Genomic DNA, 17370 nt, shown 5'->3' with positions numbered 1-17370 from the left:
TTCTCTACAATGATACAGTGAAGGGAACTGATGAAAATCTCTTGGCTTTTTTTAGGTGATGATTCTGTACCTATGTAAATTATCAAACATAGAAGTGTTGTTAAAAACCACAGTACATAAGAAAAGAGTAGTGAAACTATCTTTCTTTTTCTTGGTTAGACAAAGTCATGTGGTCTCTAATATGCATTAACAGCTGGAAAGCAACTGTGAAACTAGAAGTATTTTATTCTTTATCCAAACTGAAAATATGACTACAGACTGAATTAAACTTGTCAAGAGAGTGTTTTCTGTTAGCTTCTTTTGGGGTTGAGTATAAGTACTTGTTAGAATTAATTCCATTAACTTCCATTTTTAATCAAGTGGGCTTTGCAGTGTTAAAGGATACTTCTCATGCCCATTGATACACTTGTCTTGCTAAATAAAACAAGAATAACAAACGTGGAGCACACCTGCAAAAATGGAGAGGTTGACAGTCTCTTTTAAAGAACACCTGTCATCCTTTTTGCTGGGATGTATTAAGAAATAATTATTATAACACAACTCATGTTTATTTTCCTTAGCAGTACTTTATTCCATTTAAATAAGTGATATCACAACAGTTGTCAAATCTGATTATGAATGTGGTGCTGTTTGAGGGGTAATTTGTGCTTGCTGTGGCTTCCTGGGTGTTTGCAGGAAGACGCACTTCTGAGCAATTCATTTCTGTTCTTGTTTTCTGAAGGCTCATAACTGACCACGCTATAAAATTTTTGACATAACAGCAATTAACTACATAACAGTAATTCTGCTTTTTGCAGCATTTGCTGGTATGGTGAATTAAAAACAAAACTGAAAAGATTAAAAACCCCAAAGCAGAATCTATGTTATTTTTATTACCCAAACTTTGAGAACTGGTTACTTCAGAAACTGGAAGGGGTTCGTATTTTGCTTGTCCATACCATACATGCAAATCATATTCAGCTGCTTGACTTCTGTATTTTTTTTCAGGATTTCTTTGAGGTTTTATCCTCTCTATAGTAAAGAATATATGCTGTATATGTAAAACACACTGACAGTGAATTACAGACTTACCCTGAAGAATTCTAAATATGGTCTTGAAATGTGCATATGACTGTGTTGCAAGTATGAGCCATCTTGGATGTGGCCTGAATTATTGTTTTAAGTTATGTTAATGCAATTTTTACTTGCATTCACACTTTACTTTGTAATCTGTCTAAGTGATGTGACAGAAAATTTCCAGTTACTAGAGCACGATTGGAAAAGGAGGTGGTTTACTGATGATTTCTGCCTTTCTTTCAACCTTTCAAAGCTTAAGACTGTAGGGACAGAGAATTTCTGAGTGCAGCATGGTGGGCCCTGTATCCCGTATGTTCATGGGGTGTGTTCACTCCTTCAGCAAACTGTCTTGCAGTGTTTTCACCCATGCAGTAATAATACTCAAACATTTCAGAATTTCCTGTTTGTTTTTTTAGCCTCTATAAGTTGTAGGGTTTTTTATATACCAAAATGGGTTTAACTGCCCAGGCTATTAAGGAGCCTCACCAAATTATTTATTTCATATGACCTCCTGAAAGAAGCATTATAATTAACAACTTTCATTCCTCCTCCCTTAGGAAACTCGTAGTGTCTATCAATTTCATTATGTTAACTGGCCTGACCATGATGTCCCGTCATCTTTTGATTCTATTCTGGACATGATCAGTTTGATGAGAGAATACCAGGAACATGAAGATGTACCAATCTGCATACACTGCAGGTATCAAGTACATTTAGTATTAAAGTTTATATGCATTTTAGAAATTCATACTTCTAGTAGGAGATATGCTAGTTTAATTCCAAATAGCAATTGTTATTTTGGTTTTCTAAGGAGGAATATTACCTCATGTCAAAACTTGGCTCAGACTGATGTAGAATTATCCATGTGCTTCTTAAAACATTCAGATCCTCCTTAGGACAAACATTCTGAAGATCATTAGTTGTGGTCTTACCTGGCAGGTGATTATTCACTCACTCTGCCTCTTCCTGGGGGATGCGAGAGAGAATCAAAAACAACAAAGTAGGACTCGTGGGTTGAGATAAACTATTTATGAAGATTTATGAAGATAGAGAAAAGGAAAACAGATATATACATCATGTATATACACACTCACACACACATATATTTTATATATGTATAGAACACAATTATATAATAAACATATCACTTGTTTTTTATATATATATATATATATATATATATATATATATATAGCATATATGTGTGTATAATATATAAAAGCAAGTGATGCACAAGTAATTGTTCTCCACCCCCTGATCAATGCCCAGCTAACCCCCCAAGCAGCAGAAGAGGGCGAGATGAACTCCCTCCCTTCAGAGCTCCTTCTGCTTAATGCCATATGGTGTGGAATATCCCTTCGGCCAGTTTAAGTCAACTGTCCTTATTCTGTTCCCTTCCAGCTCCTTGGGCCCTTTGCTGTGAATGGCCTTGGCTCAGCAGGCAACAACAAACATATTTAGGGGCTTGTTAATTCTGGATGTCCTCTAAAAGCATTACAGAAATCATCTGTCTCAACTGCGTGCTGCTTTAACTTGTCTTTCTAAGGATCTGGGTCTAAACCCAAAATAAACTTCTTTATCACGGAGAGTAGTTTCACTTTGTTCTGTTTTTCTTGAATGCCAGTACAACTTCACAACCATGTAATAATACGTATTTATTGTACTATATCTGTAAAAGAGGTGTTTATGCCATTAGGAAGACTAAATGCTACAGATCAATGTCACTTATTTTTTTTAACTTGTTTGTTAATAAAAAGCAAAAAACACAGATAATGCTGCTTAAGCAGAAAAATGTGGAAACTCTTTAAATGTGTTCCATTCTTCCACTTAGCGATATCTGTCATTAAACTTTGATAAAAGTCACTACTGTTAAAGCAGTGGTAACTAGGAATAGTGGGAGGAAGGCGTCACTGAGAACGTCAATATCAAAATGTTTTTCATGACTGCAGTTCTGGTCAGCCACGAAAATCTTGGATTGAAAGCTTTAATTTTGCTCTACTAAATTTGTTATTTGAAAATGTTGCAGGTTTAGGTGGAACAAGCTTAAAATGATAGTTGGGGGAATTAAATGTTTTTGGTTTTATATGGGTTCTGAAAATACAAAGCTTGTAGCACCTTTCAACCATTTAAAACAGTTTCTAATGTACCTGTTTATGTTCAAAGTGCAGGGTGTGGAAGAACAGGAGCCATCTGTGCCATAGATTATACATGGAATTTGCTTAAAGCTGGGGTAAGGAACTTTATAAGAAAAAATTGTGGCATTTAATCATTTCTTGAGCAACAATTGATTGAGCTTCCAAATTGTTTAATGTCTGTGTTCTAAAATTCTTATGACAGTTTGGATTTATGCTTTGGTGAGAACTTTCCTTTGACATCAAGTTTTTATTATTTTGGTGGGGGAGAAACAAGCACTAAACTATATTCCTCATTGGAATATATTTCAGTATTAAGTGATTCTGAATGTTGTTTCCAGCGTCTCCGTTTTTGCTGCTTTTGAAGTCTTGATATTTAGAAAGATGGAGATAATGTCTTCTAGGGGTTTCTAGCTTGTGAAATGTTAATGTTCAGGTGCCATGTTAATTCTTCCATTGAATATTTCATTTCAGAATGCTCTTAAATGCTCTCAGTGGTCAAAATGGAGTGTTAAAAACAAATTCTGGAGAAGAATTGCTTTATAAAAGAATTTGAAGTAGCTACAAAGTGAAGGGAATAGATTGCCCGCACTTGCAGAAGTTAGGCATCCAAAAGCATATTGAGGTAACTGCGTGTAAGAATAGCAATAATCGACTTCTTTCTGTATTTCAGAAAATACCTGAAGAGTTCAATGTATTTAATTTAATACAGGAAATGAGGACGCAAAGGCATTCTGCAGTGCAGACGAAGGTATGGTTTGTTTTAAAGTGCATCTTACGATAGTTAATATACCATTAATTCTTTGTAAAGGTCTTGTGCACTAATTTTTATCTGCTAAACTACTGTAGGAGCAGTATGAACTTGTCCATCGAGCCATAGCACAACTGTTCGAAAAGCAACTGCAAAAATATGAAAGTTGTACAGACTGGAAGATTGCAGATGGAGTGGTACGTGCCTTTCCCGTATGAGCTTCCATTGGTTGTAACTGTTAAATAGAGGTTGAGTTTTTGTTGTGAAGTCTTATTTTTAACTTTTCATTCCTGTTGAGGAAGATTAATAACTTGGTTTGTGCAACAAGTGCTTTTTGCTGGGTAGGGAGTTATTCTGTACTTAGCTTACACTGAAATTTGATTGTAAGATTTAAGTGTGATAAATAACAGGATAGTTGCCACATATATGAAATGCCAACTGCGTTGGGAGAAGTAACAGAATGGATGAAATGCAAAATTTAGCACTTACATTGATTTAGATTGAGTTATCTTGGTGAGGTGATGGTAGTTGACAGCTGAACTGTTTGGTATCTTGCTTTGACTAGGATTAGTTGCCCAAAAACTGATGATAAAATGAAAATGTCTGACTTCCTGTGAGTTACTTGTTAAAAGATATAATGGAGAGCTTGTTAAAATGAAACGCTCAGTTTTGATGTAAGTTTGTGTGTATGAGCTCAGCTTAATCAGTGTTGTTTAACTTAAATTCTGGAAGAGCAAACACTTCATCCAGATTTATTCTCCCTTCCTCCCCACCACCACAGCAGCGCTGGACCCAGTTTTAAACCAGTAGATTAGCATTTATCTTACTACTGCACTTTGCTACAAAAAAGTATTTAATTTTAGGGATTTAGCATTTTTACATGGTTCTTTGTAGGAGGTCTGAAACACTTTTCATTCCTGGACAAAAGGGAGACATTGTTCTGTTAATTCTCTTGAGTTTCTGTCAATTCACGTTCTGAGGTTTGTAGCCATCACTAATAACCTCGTGGACTAACTACAGTATGGGTAGGGCAGGTTGTTTGAAGTGAGTTGAGTTTGATATTCAGCATAATTGGAGTGGGAATTTTCATTTTACTTGTGATAAATGTGATGGCTTTTGGATTATGTAGAGTTGTTAGGTTTGTACAGAACAGATCCCTAATGGCATTACTTTGTCTTAAAAAAAAAATAATAATAATAAAAAAAAAAAAAGGCAGAAGAGTCTGCAGTATCTTCAAGCCATTTGACTTTGATCTGACCTGCATCTGCACTCGTCCTAGAATCAAGTGTTTCATGTTACTGACATGTGTTCCTGAACATCTGTGGTCTGGAAGAAGTGCTGAATAAGTAGGTGACATAGATTTTAATGCTGTGTCTTAGTGCCCTGGAACGCGAATTTACTTTGAGATGAAACTAAGCCTGCTGCAGAAAGCTTTCAAAACACTCTGGTAAATGTAGTGGAATATGTGTAGGTTCTGTCTTAAATCTTAGTCTGCCCATAAGAAGTGAACATTTATCCTTTATAGCGACAGCGGAGCAAGTGGGAAGCAATAGAATGGGCATATAGAAATAAATGCGTTAAGAAGTGATTGGAAATGAGTAATGCGTGAAGTTCTAGGATGTTTCAGTTGTGTTTTGTCTTCTGGCTTTGAGCAGCTCTTAAACATGGACAAAAGTATTTTTTGTTACTAAGAAAGTACTTTGCTATGGAAGAAAAGCATTATTTTATTCTTCTGGAAAGTACGGATGCTACAGCAAGAGTAGAATCCTGCTTATGTGAAGGGTTTTAATTGTGTTCAGTGAAAACAGTTGCAGATAAGGGAAGGATCCTATCTCTGATATAGTATTATTATAGGATGCTGAAAGGTGTTCTCTTATGTCTGCTTGTTATATAACAAATATTACGTATTATCTGAAGTTTTGGAGTACTCTGTAAGGTTGGCTTTGTGGTTTTATTGTCCAATTGTTTTTCTTGTTTCAAGCAGCACTTAAAACGAATAGAGTTACGCTTTGTAAGCAGTGTTAGCCAGCAACATCACAGTAAAAAGTTTATCTGATTGGCAATGAGTGGTAGTATTCATAGAGATGGAGCTTACATACAGTGCTGAACGTGTGTTCCTGTGAACTTGCCAACTCTGCCCTGCTGGAAACAATACTGTACAAAGTCAACAAAAATGCACTCAGTGTTTAGAGTTCAGTTGGGGTTGTGTCTTAATTACTACATTTTGAGAGAAGAATTCAGAGTCTTATAGAAAATGCATGTATGGTATAGTATAATTACTACATACTATTGCAGCACAGTTACACTTATTGTGAGTTCTTAGAACTCACTACATGTGCTTGAAGTAATACAGAGTATCTAAAGCACGAGTAAGAGGAAGGAAAGGTTTCTTCAGACACAGACAGTATTTTCAACTGTCCAAGTACTAGACTAATTCCAGGGCAAATACTTCTCAGAAGCAGGAATTACCTGTTACAACCAGGTAAGAAGAAAATGAGGTACTAAATTTGATAATCAGAACTATTTTTTTATTCCATCCTTGAGTAGTTGAACTCTTGATGTCTCAAACAGTTAACTGGGAGCTGAGTCTTAAGACTTGGTATCTTGGTTTGAAGCTTCAAGCTGAGTCTTAGATTCAGCCTTCCTTCCACTGAAACTCTTGATCATCCTGTTTGGAGCTTCCATCTGTTTTTTGTGCTATCTTGAGATATCTTGTTGTGATCAGAAAATTGTATTTAATCTGAATCATTTGAGTGTATAATTTCAGTCTAATTAATTTCTTTTATCTGTAGTTCTCAGGCAATAAGGACAAAAAGAATACTTAAATTCCTTCTGAGGGAAACCATGAGATTACTTCTGAAAAAGTCTTTGCAATGTATCTTCTAGTAATTTATTAGCACAAAAAGCTTCTGGCTGAGATGGCATTTTATCTACTGTAACTTCTAAAAGAAAATAATGTGTTGCAGTTACTGGGTGGATTCCTCAGTTGTAGGTGATGCCTTGGAAGTCCTGGCCTAGATCTGCAATTCTCTATTTAGACATTGAGTGACAGCTCAGTTTTATACTTCCAGCACTGGAGGTTGCAGATGAAGAAAGAGACTTTTGCTTGGGAGATGATAGAAATATTTAGGCTGTCATACCAAGTTGAATTCAGAAACTGCCTCTACTAGGAGAATTCCTTGTTTGTCTTCATTCGCAAAGGAACATGAATTACTTTGCACATGTTTATATGGACTATATAACCCATGCTTCTTGTCCAGGTGATTACTGTGATACCATTGGCTTTCTTGGCCACCTGGGCGCACTGCTGGATTGCGTTCAACTAATGTCCCCAGGTCTGTTTCTTCTGCAGTCTTTCAGCCAGTCTACCCCAAGCCTGTAGTATTGCCTGGGGTTGTTGTAGCTAAAGTGCAGGACCCACCACTTGATCTTGTTGAACTTCATCCCACTGGCCTCAAGCCTGTTGATCCAAAAAATATATATATACATGTGTATATATATATATATGTGTGTGTGTGTATATATATATATATATTCAATTATGTACAGAACTTTAGGATGTGTGTATAGGAACACTTTAACTGTTCAGCATCTGAGTAATATTCTTAGTAATAATTACTAGGTAAACCTAGGAAAGGTTCCTATTCTAAGTACTATAATATTCTGTATGTTGGCCTTTGTAAAGTATGTACGTTGTCCTGTGTTTTCCTGAGCCGATACTTTTCTTTTCAAAATAATGTTCTGCCCTAAAACAACATCTGTTCAGACAACCTACAATGTCGGCTGATGCCAATAAGCTGCGATTAGGAAGGCTGGAAGGCTTTTTCTTAATACTGCCATCTGCTCTTTGTAGTGATGAGGTCATTCCTGTGAGATACCCTACATTTGCTTTTACAGTTGTACTTCTCAGTCTAGTTGTTCTGCGTGTTTACCAATGCAGTTATTTGTATGATGACACAAGGTGATATCTGTGAGTTGGTATCACTCAAGGATGCTTAAGATGCTGGATCTTTGCACCTCTCATGACAGCTGAGAATGAGTAACAGACTTGCTCCGAGATCTCAGTAAGCAGTGTTTACTCAGTTAAAAGTAAGAAGAATAGGTCCAGCAGTAACTGAACACAGTTATTAAAAATGCTGCAGCAGCTTAAGGTTAGTGCAAAGACTTTTCTCCTACATGGGTTTGTGCATCTGGCTACTGCCTCCCTTCTTGTTGTTATCAACCTTTTAAGTAAAAATCCTTTACCCCCTGGGGTATGAGTTGTATAAAAGTGAATTGATTTCTCCTGAAATCCTGTCTGTTCAGCACAGTATTTAAGTTCCTCTTTTTTGGTGACAATCCCTTTAATGTTCTTATTCTTGATTTGAAGTGACTAAAAGTGAACTGATCCTGATTTATAAGCTGATGCAGAACTGAAACCTCTTAAACATGTGATAGCTGCCTGAAGTCTTCCCATTGTATGGCAGTATACTGCAGTGTCTCTTCAGTTACTGTTGTTTGTCTCAAGCAGAAACTGAGCTATTCACTGTATGCGTGTAGAACCCTAAAATATTATGTATGTTAGCTTCTTCAACAGGCTTTTCCTTCTGCCTGGGAGGAAAGTGTATCTCATGCAAAATTGTATTCGCGAATGCTTCAGTTCACAGAAGAGCAGGGCTGCAGCTCCTGGGTTATGTCCTAGATAAGTAAAATTTTACGTTGTAGGAGGCCTTTGTCAGTAACTCTTTGAAAACCAGGGCTTAAATGTGCAGTCTCACTTTCTGGTATCTCTGTCTGATGAAGCTTTGAAGTGCTGTGTTAAAAGAAGGCAGAATAGCCTGCACTCCATGTGCTGTTGCATTCATTGTTTCTAACTCTGGTTGCTAGTTCTTCCAATTAAAAGTGCCTTTTTAGCCCTAAACGCATTCATAGCGATGGCTACACACAGGAGGCAGTCAGAGAATTTTCCACAGCCTGGAATGGAGATGGAGAGACATGACACAACTAATGAGCTGAGACCCGAGTTGATGTTGCGTGCTGTAACCAGCTACTTCTTTGGCCCCAGCCTTCTGAGTGGTTCAGTGCCTGAACACAGGCAGTGGAGTTTGTTTTCATGTATGTTAAGGACAAAATCAGTGTGTACAATCATCCAGTGCATGAAGCCAAAGACTTAGAATTTGTTATTCTTGGTATTTGACAGGAGAGCAGCAGAAGAATCAGATGTCCTTGTTGTGTGATAATTTTTCTTTCCATCAGTGTCTGGGATGTTACAATAGAGATTTTTCTGAAATTTGCATGGAATAGTTTGAGGCTAAATTTAAGAAAATTAAGGGCCCAAAACACTTCTGAAGTGTTGTGGGGAAGCTGGGCATCAAGGTGTCATCTTAAAATACAAAGTCCTGCATTCAGATTACAGATACGGCATTACGTTGCTGTTTGTTTTCTCTTACTATATCATCAGCCATTTCAGTTGCTCTCCTTTTCTGGACAGCGAGTTTCTGGATGGTGTGTTGTGTTGTCAGTGTTTTGTGCTAAGTGTTTATTGAGGTAGTGCTGATGCAGTAAATCTCTGAAGTTGTTTGATTTGCAACGAATGTTCTCATTCCAGCTTCTTAATAGGTACAAAAAATAGTGTGTTAAGTGTGTTTAATCTGTTTCACAGCACATTCCAACATTATTCGCTGGGTATCTTTATTCAGAGTGCAGTTACGTGCAACATCATCAGTTGGTCAGATACTCTTTATTTTTCTGTTTCTTTGGGAAAATTGCTATTTATATTTTTGAATTGACAGACTTAAAGAGAAACTTATATAAAGACTGAGGCTTTTGGACAAGTTGGGTGAGGGTGCTTTAACTTAACAAACTTAGTTTGGAATTCAGGCTTTGCTTGTAACGTAGGCTCAAGATTAAACTAGTATTGCTGACTGGTCTGTTACTTTTAAGTTTATCATACTGACTGGTCTCTGATTTGAAACCGGTCAACCTCGGTTGACAATAATGGAAGCTTCAGTTGTGGTCATCTAGATGGGAGTGGCTTCTATCTGCTTAACTGCATTTCACTCCAAAATACTTGAGAATTACAGCAGTGGTCAGCAGGCTATGAACTACCTGTTTAATTTGTCAGAAAAGAATAGCACAATCTGCTGTCACACAAACAATAGCGCATCTCTGCTGGTGTGCATGTAACGTGTTCAGTTGGAATTTATGTGAGGGTAGTTAGCAATTGAGATGGCTTAGTTATCACCTGTCTTCCAAAGCAGAAAATTTTTGTCACACTTGCATTTGTTTGACAACATTATTGACAGACATTAATTAACAGGGAGTTTTTTGATTGTTTTGTATAAGCAGAGGAAGTCAGTTTCAGTCAGCCCCTATGAACAGATGGTTTATCAACTTTAGACTCTTGCATACTGTTTTTTCTATGTAAGTGTGTGTGTATATATATACATATATATATGGATATGGATGTGTGCAAATCCATGCATATCTAATATATATCTTATGTATTTATGGTTTTCCTCACATGATTTATCAAGTAAGCTAAACTTCATTGTAGACAAATGGGGGATGATTTGAAAATGTTTTAAAACAATGCATTAAACCTTACCAGCTCGTAAGTTAAGTATTTCCTTGTGCTGTGGTTCTTCAGAACTTAGTTATTTTGCTTATCAGCTTTACAGCAATGAATGAAAATGTTTTCCTTTTATCAGGATGAAAATAATACAGAGAATGCTGTGAGCTCTTCAGACACTCAGAAACAGGATTCTCCACCACCAAAGCCTCCACGGACCCGCAGGTAACACAGTATTTTAAGCTCTCAGATTAACTTGCTTTGTGTATTAAGAAGTAGAACCAAACTACTGATTCTACAAATACATTAAGATGGGTTTTTATGTATAAACATAAATATGTATAATAGAAGTCTTGTAATAAGTTCTGTAAACAGAAAGCTTTGATATCTTTGTAAAGTCTGTGTTTGAGTTTATCAGTCTAGCAATAATGAAATACAAGTAGACGAGGATGTAAGATTAGACCTTCCATTCAACAGAAGAAATATAAAATGCACTCTAGTTTTTGAAGTACACAGACTTTGAAGGAGTTAGTTGTCTGTCAGTTACCTTCACCTAAAGTGGGTACCCAACCTGAGCATGAGCTAAGAAGCACTTCTGTGCCTTGTCAGTATCTGAAAGGATGTGAGGGCCTTTGGCAGGTGATCCTGTTTGTTCTCAGTTGTCTGTATTTGGATGGACAGGAGTTCCTTCAGTGATTGCCAAGCACTGGGGTTTCAAGAGGTTGTGTTGTATGACACAACCATCCACTTAACAAATTCTATGCAGGAATACTCATATAAGGAAAGTAATCAGCTTTAGGACTATGATCTAACTGGTATAGTGCAAACTCAGATCAGTAGCAGGATTTTTTTCTTTCCAGCCCTGTATTTGGCAGGGTACAAGCATTGCCAGAAGTCTAGTCCATTTTTGAGGGGCCGATAAGAGTAGATCAGTGATTATATAATAAGACAAATGCGAAATTCTAAAGCAGTTTAGGTTTGGTAAAGAAGGAAAATTTACAAATGTGTCTCGCTAAAATATAATCAGACATGAGCCATTTGAAAGTTGGCAACTCAGGATGGGTAGTAGTGTGCATGTCCATTCAGTACTGCAGCATCATCTTGTTCGAGAATAAATGTAGTTTAAAACAGGTATCAAGGTGTTGTACTCTAATACTAATTAATAGTTTGGACCAGATTTGGAATACTGTATGGAATTCTATTGCCTACCTACTGAGGATATTGGCAAACTACCACACATGCATCTGTCACTCAACTTCTTCTGCTGTCATGAGACTGATATTTGCAATATAACATTGGAAATAGTATTGGGTATTAATCATTAGTGATTATATAAGAATGTTAGTAGTTATTACAGTTAACTCATTAATAATTACTTGAAGCAGAAGTTAGAGAAGATGTCATTAAAGGAGAGAGATGGAGAAGAGTAGTAGCTTTCTACAAACACAACTCAGTTTGTGCTGTGTAGATAACACCATTTAACCTTGCTTAGATCAAAGGTGATGTGATTGTATCTAATTATGTAGATAAAGATGGTGACAGTGGAGCTTTGTAATCTCTGTTAGTGATGAAGTCTTAAATCAAACTATTTATAGAAGAGATGATTCCTACCCAACAGGTAATTCCTTTACTAGTTAATATTTCCTGAAATAATTTTAGGTCCCTACTTACTGTTTTCTATAGTTGTGTAATAATAATGTATATAATTCATATTTAGGCATGCATCTGCTCTCTTATCTGCAGTTCATTGTTCTTTACTGCACGATTAAGTTTGTATCTTTTCATCTGTGTTACAAAACCTGGTCTTTTTTGGGCTTTCTTCCATAAACTAATACTTTCCTATCTGCCAACAATGGCAGGAAGGTTGGTTTCTTGTAGGTGAATAGATGGAAGTGTTTAGCAAAGCTGCTGTCCTTTTAAAATGGAGATAATTTTTTTGAAAAACCATTAACTGCATCCTTCATGGAAGAAGCTTCTGAGGAAACACTTTGTTTTGCAGTAGTTGTGTGTACACAAAATACTAATAAACATCTATTTTCTTGATGTGGGAGCTAATTTTACAACTCTGTACCAAGATACTGCCTGTCATCTGGAGCCAGGTTGTGTGTATTAAGAATGTTTTGGAACAGGTCAATACTTTATCTTTTCCATAGTGAGGACAGCAGTGGAAGACCTGAATTTAGTATGAAACATGTAACTGTTAAACATGCGTTTCCAGAAGATCTTGCATCTCAGGGCTAAATTTCATGATATGGTGACGATTCTGACTCCTGTTCATTTTGACACACTTCTGGTTAATTATTGAATGAAGCTGTGACATCTTTTCTGTGGCACTTCCCAATGACTAACCACTACAAATTGTAGAGTTTTTCCCAGGAAGATGTTTTTCTTGCCTCTCTTCTCCTTTATTACCCCCACATGTAGTATCCTACTACATTTTTTACTGAGGTTCTGGAATTGTGTTGCCTTCTGGCCTTTCATCTTATTGCTTTGTAATGCTTTAGTGTAATTCATTTGCGATGTGACGTGTGAATATAGCTGGTTCTGTTAATGTGTATTTGCATTCAATGTTAACCTTTTTTTAACTCAGTCCTTTGGCCAGGTGGTAGCTTAGAGGTGGCACCTGGTTCATGGTTCACTGGCAGCTGAAGGATCAGTCACTTTATTTGAAGTATTTGGCAAGCAGGACTTGGCAATAAGATGCTGTACTTGCTGTACTTGCTGTTCAGATTGTGGCAGCAAAAACAGGTGAAAAAGCTGTCTTGATTTTGTAGGAAAATCCCCAGATGGTTACTTCTGTGGCAGTGCAGAGGTAGCAGAATTACCAGGTACTCAGTAACAGCTGCATACAAGCAGACGTTGTCAAGGTTGAGTTATAAGGAGGTTTTCTATTTTTTAGCCCTCTGATTTTACAACTGAACTGGAGAAATTCTTGCTTTAGTGGTACGTAAAAGCGATGCAGGGTTAACTTGGATCCAACACAGGAAAAGTATTTTCAAATGGTTTGGCATTCTTCAGGTCACTGAATCTCTTCTGTCTCAATATCCACTTTCATGGGCTTTCCTGGAACTTTCAATCAAGCTATTTTTATTATGCCTTCTTGTGTTTCCTGTTGTTGGAATAATGTTAAGAGCTGAGATAATTTTCTGCCTTTTGTGGGAGAAGTGTCTGTAGAGCGCAGCTGTTGAAGGAAGTGCCCAAAGACAGCATAATGCATCAGACCATAATGCCCAAGACCAGCAAGAGCTTCAGAAATAGCTTCTGCTTAGTGAAGAGCTTTTAAAGGTATACTTATCCCAGTGTTTCTGCTTTCCATAAAGAAACAAAAACATTATTTTTAATGCGGAGTATGTGTAGTAATAATCCTGTGACGTTAGTAAAGTGGAAAAAATCTTGCATGCTTGGAGAAAGCCAGGAAGTCCCGGGTGACATCTGCTTCCTTTAGTACAGAAACTCCCAAGCTCTGGTCACCTACTTTTTAGAGAATGTATATTCTTCAACATTAATATGGTAAGGAATGATTTTCTTTAATGGAGCATTTCCCATTTGATTACTCTCTGCGCTCATTTATGAGTAGAATAATTAAATTTATTTAATAACTTAACTCTGTTAAGCAGTGTATGAGGGAGATGACTAAACAACAATGTGAATTTTGAGTTGCTGACTTGGATAGTATTGCCTGTACGACTGATGTATGTGTAACTTCACCAGGGCAGTTTAATACAGGAGAATCAAATGGAGAAGAGATTTCATTAAACAGTAATCAGTGAAGATCCTAATGAATTTTGAGGAGTATTATGAACCTGTGGTCTTGTTGTATCTGGTTTACTACTAATCTGTTTGTTAGCTAATTGTAATGATTAGCGGTATAACTGCCAGATAAGGATTTGTAAATGTAAATGTAAATCCTTTGTAAATGTAACAGGGGGTCAGGAAAATGGGGTCAGTGGGGGCAAACCTTGTTCAGTAGGAGGATTCAGTGGTGATTATTTAAAAGAATCATTGTTGGTAGAAGGGGAGCACGTAACCATTTCTGTGTGTGAACTCTTCCTTCTGGCACAGGAGGGGGAAAATGAAGAGAAATTTCATGTTGTCGCAATGTGTATTAAGTTTGGGTAAGAGTCCATTTGTTCAGCTTATCTTTACTAACTCAGACTAACAACTTATTCTTGATCATTTTTCAAGAACATTGAAGCAGCAAAACGCTTCCCAAATGATCTTTGAAGTTGTTATTTATGTGCTTTGTGTTCCTTCTATCTTAACATAAGGTGAGATGGTAATATATGGTCACATGAAGAGGAGAAGCTATTTGAGGCCCAACCCTGTATGATCAGGCAGAGAATGGAAGGAAGTACCAGAAAGTACCTGAGAGACCTGCAGGGGTTGGGTCTGGAGATTTCCAACAAAACAGTAATTTCAGAGAGAGAATCTGGAAGCTGGAGAGCTTGCAGCTCTTCAGTGTGTGGTGATATTGATAAATGAAAATCCAAACAATCTCTCTTCAGTTTGGAATCCCTTATATGAGGGTCTTGGTTACCCACCCCACATTGCTATACCCTAAGAAAATGCTAAGAAAATCACAAGGGTGAAATTCAAGCTGTAGTCTGCCCTGGTAAACTTTCAGTACTGCAGAATATGCAAGTGGGATAACAGTCTGCTGTTTCTTACATAGCTCCTGATAGTCTCAGCAATTTGCTCTGTTTAAATCCTTTTCAGACCTTATTTTCAAAGTTGGGGAGTTGGTAGCATTGCTTTGATTTTCATTTGTGACATGTAGGCGCATGATGAAAGTCTGCTTGATGTCTTTCACTTGTGTACAGACTGCCAAGAGTTGTTGTGCAATGCTGTGGTCTTGAGCCTTGAGTCTTTTTTATTCCGCTGTAGTAGAAGGTATGTTTGATGCTTTTTAAGTGAAAGAGAAGCATGTCCTTGGGGAAGAGGTAGAAGTTCAGTTTTGTAGCTGTTGGGGTTTTCTCACTGTCTGCTGTGCTTTCCAATAACCTTTCTGAAATTGCCATTAAGATTTCTGAATCATTCTTCCTTCTTGTTTTGCTGGCAGACAGAGATAGACTGATGTATGTGAGCAGTGTGAGAAGAGACCTCACCATAAATTACTGGGTAATACAGTGCTGAAAGGACAGTGAACTTAACATTTACCTTGTGATTTCCATATAAGCCTTTTACCTATCTTTTTAATGAATGCTTTCTTAATAACCTTGACTCAGGAGGTAAACATCCTTTGGCCCATGGAGCTGACACTAGCCTGCTTTCTCTCAAGTGAGAGGAGAAAGAAAAAGAAAGCTTTTTCAGTTGTCTGATTGCAACAAAAGGGAAGTGGAGACTTGTCTAGAAAACCTGAATGCCTTGATCAACAAGACAAATGTAACTGTTACTAGCAGCCCTTTTCCTTGGTCTGGTTCATATTTGGGCAGTTCTGATGGTCTCACTCTGTACAAGTTATTGTCTGGTTAAAAAGAACTTCAAAAAGATGCATCTTATTTCTGATGGCTTTACATGAGTGCCTGACTGAGATGATCCAGTTGAGTTTTTTGAACTTCCCTGCAGTTGCTGAAATTTATTTATGTTAGACTTCAGGCTTCAGTCAGAGCTCCCTCTATAGAAGATATCTAGATATATAGAAGATAACTATGTTTAGATATATAGAAGAGATCTAGTGGTAGAGCTGTATGTTTCCTGGCAATTGAGTGGCAGCCTGTATTTGGATACCACGCTTCACTTACAAAGTCCAAAGGCTTGGTTTCTTTGTTAACTGATAGCACATCATGAAATTTTTCTCTTCCACAAAATATGTCAAGTCTCATCCTTCATCGACGGGGGGTTGGACTCAATGATCTCTGGAGGTCCCTTCCAACCCCTATGATTTTGTGATTCTGTGATTGAGAGGGGCAGTTCCATGTAAATAGCCTGAATGCACAAAGTCTGGCCTGCGTAATCTGCCCATCATCTTGCTGGTCCTTACGGCGTGAGATTTGTTATTGGCACACCTTCCAGGTCTGCTAGATATGTTACACTCTTTCAGGTTTCCACAATTGCAGATGCTGTCATCTAGCAAGTTAGTAATGAGTTTTTGCCATTTTGAAAGCCTCTGCTTTTTGTCTTTAGCATTGTTAATAAAAGTATATTTCACGAAAGTACTGTGATGGATTTCTTTGAATGGGTTCAGTTCTTCAGGATATTGGATTACAGAAGGAAGCCTAAGGTCTAGCAGTAACCTGACTTTCAAGAGAAAACAATGTTCTGTTATAATCTTGTCTGCAAGAGAATGTTCCATGTCTCCTGCTGCAGAGCTGGGTTTGGATGATTTATAGTTCCTCTGACACAGTTATCCCAAAAATCTTAAGGTGTATGGGGGTTTAGCTGGTTGTTGCTTTACTCAAGGTTACTCTCATACTGGGGCCACCTGAACCAATTAGTAAAGACCCTGGGAACAACCTGTCTAGCACAGGGGCCTGGGGTCTTGTTTTGATTTTATGTACTTGAATCAAAGCTGTTGTTTATTTAAAATACTAAATTGCATTTCTGTTCTTTTCACTCATTTGCTTTGCACATCAGCGCATCACCTTATGTGATGAAAGGAAATATTTTTAAAGGCTCTGAAGTGAAAATGATTCCTATTTGTGGACAGGATCTTAGTTGTGCAAAATAATTGATAGTTAATATTCTGTATTTAATGTGAAAGTCAATTGACCGTATGCCTGTAGAGCTTCTTTGAAGAAGCTGAAAACGAGCTGCAATAATTGCCAGTGATCTTGCTAATATGCACTGTAAATTGAATCCTCCTCTACTGTGAATGTTTTATAGTGTTTATCTCATGTCAGTTAAATTTGATCTATGCTGTTAGCCTTAAATCTATGGTGAAA

The 17370-nt window shown here is 37.2% G+C and overlaps 1 protein-coding gene across 6 annotated transcripts in view; it reads left to right on the top strand.

Moving 5' to 3' along the window:
* Positions 1 to 17370, top strand: part of PTPN12 (protein tyrosine phosphatase non-receptor type 12) — a 57938-nt gene that overhangs the window by 33115 nt on the left and 7453 nt on the right. For all 6 annotated transcript variants that reach the window (XM_085513062.1, XM_015882843.3, XM_085513077.1 and 3 more), the window contains 5 exons: positions 1614 to 1756; positions 3220 to 3286; positions 3862 to 3939; positions 4038 to 4136; positions 10629 to 10714. In XM_085513062.1, coding sequence (XP_085369188.1) covers positions 1614 to 1756; positions 3220 to 3286; positions 3862 to 3939; positions 4038 to 4136; positions 10629 to 10714 — 473 coding nt within the window. The remainder of the gene's footprint in view (positions 1 to 1613; positions 1757 to 3219; positions 3287 to 3861; positions 3940 to 4037; positions 4137 to 10628; positions 10715 to 17370) is intronic.

This window comes from Coturnix japonica, chromosome 1, assembly GCF_054131305.1.
Source record: "Coturnix japonica strain WE chromosome 1, WE-NBRP24, whole genome shotgun sequence".
Taxonomy (NCBI): Eukaryota; Metazoa; Chordata; class Aves; order Galliformes; family Phasianidae; genus Coturnix; species Coturnix japonica.
Note: the sequence above shows the minus strand (reverse complement) of the source record. Positions and strands in the feature narration are given on the sequence as shown.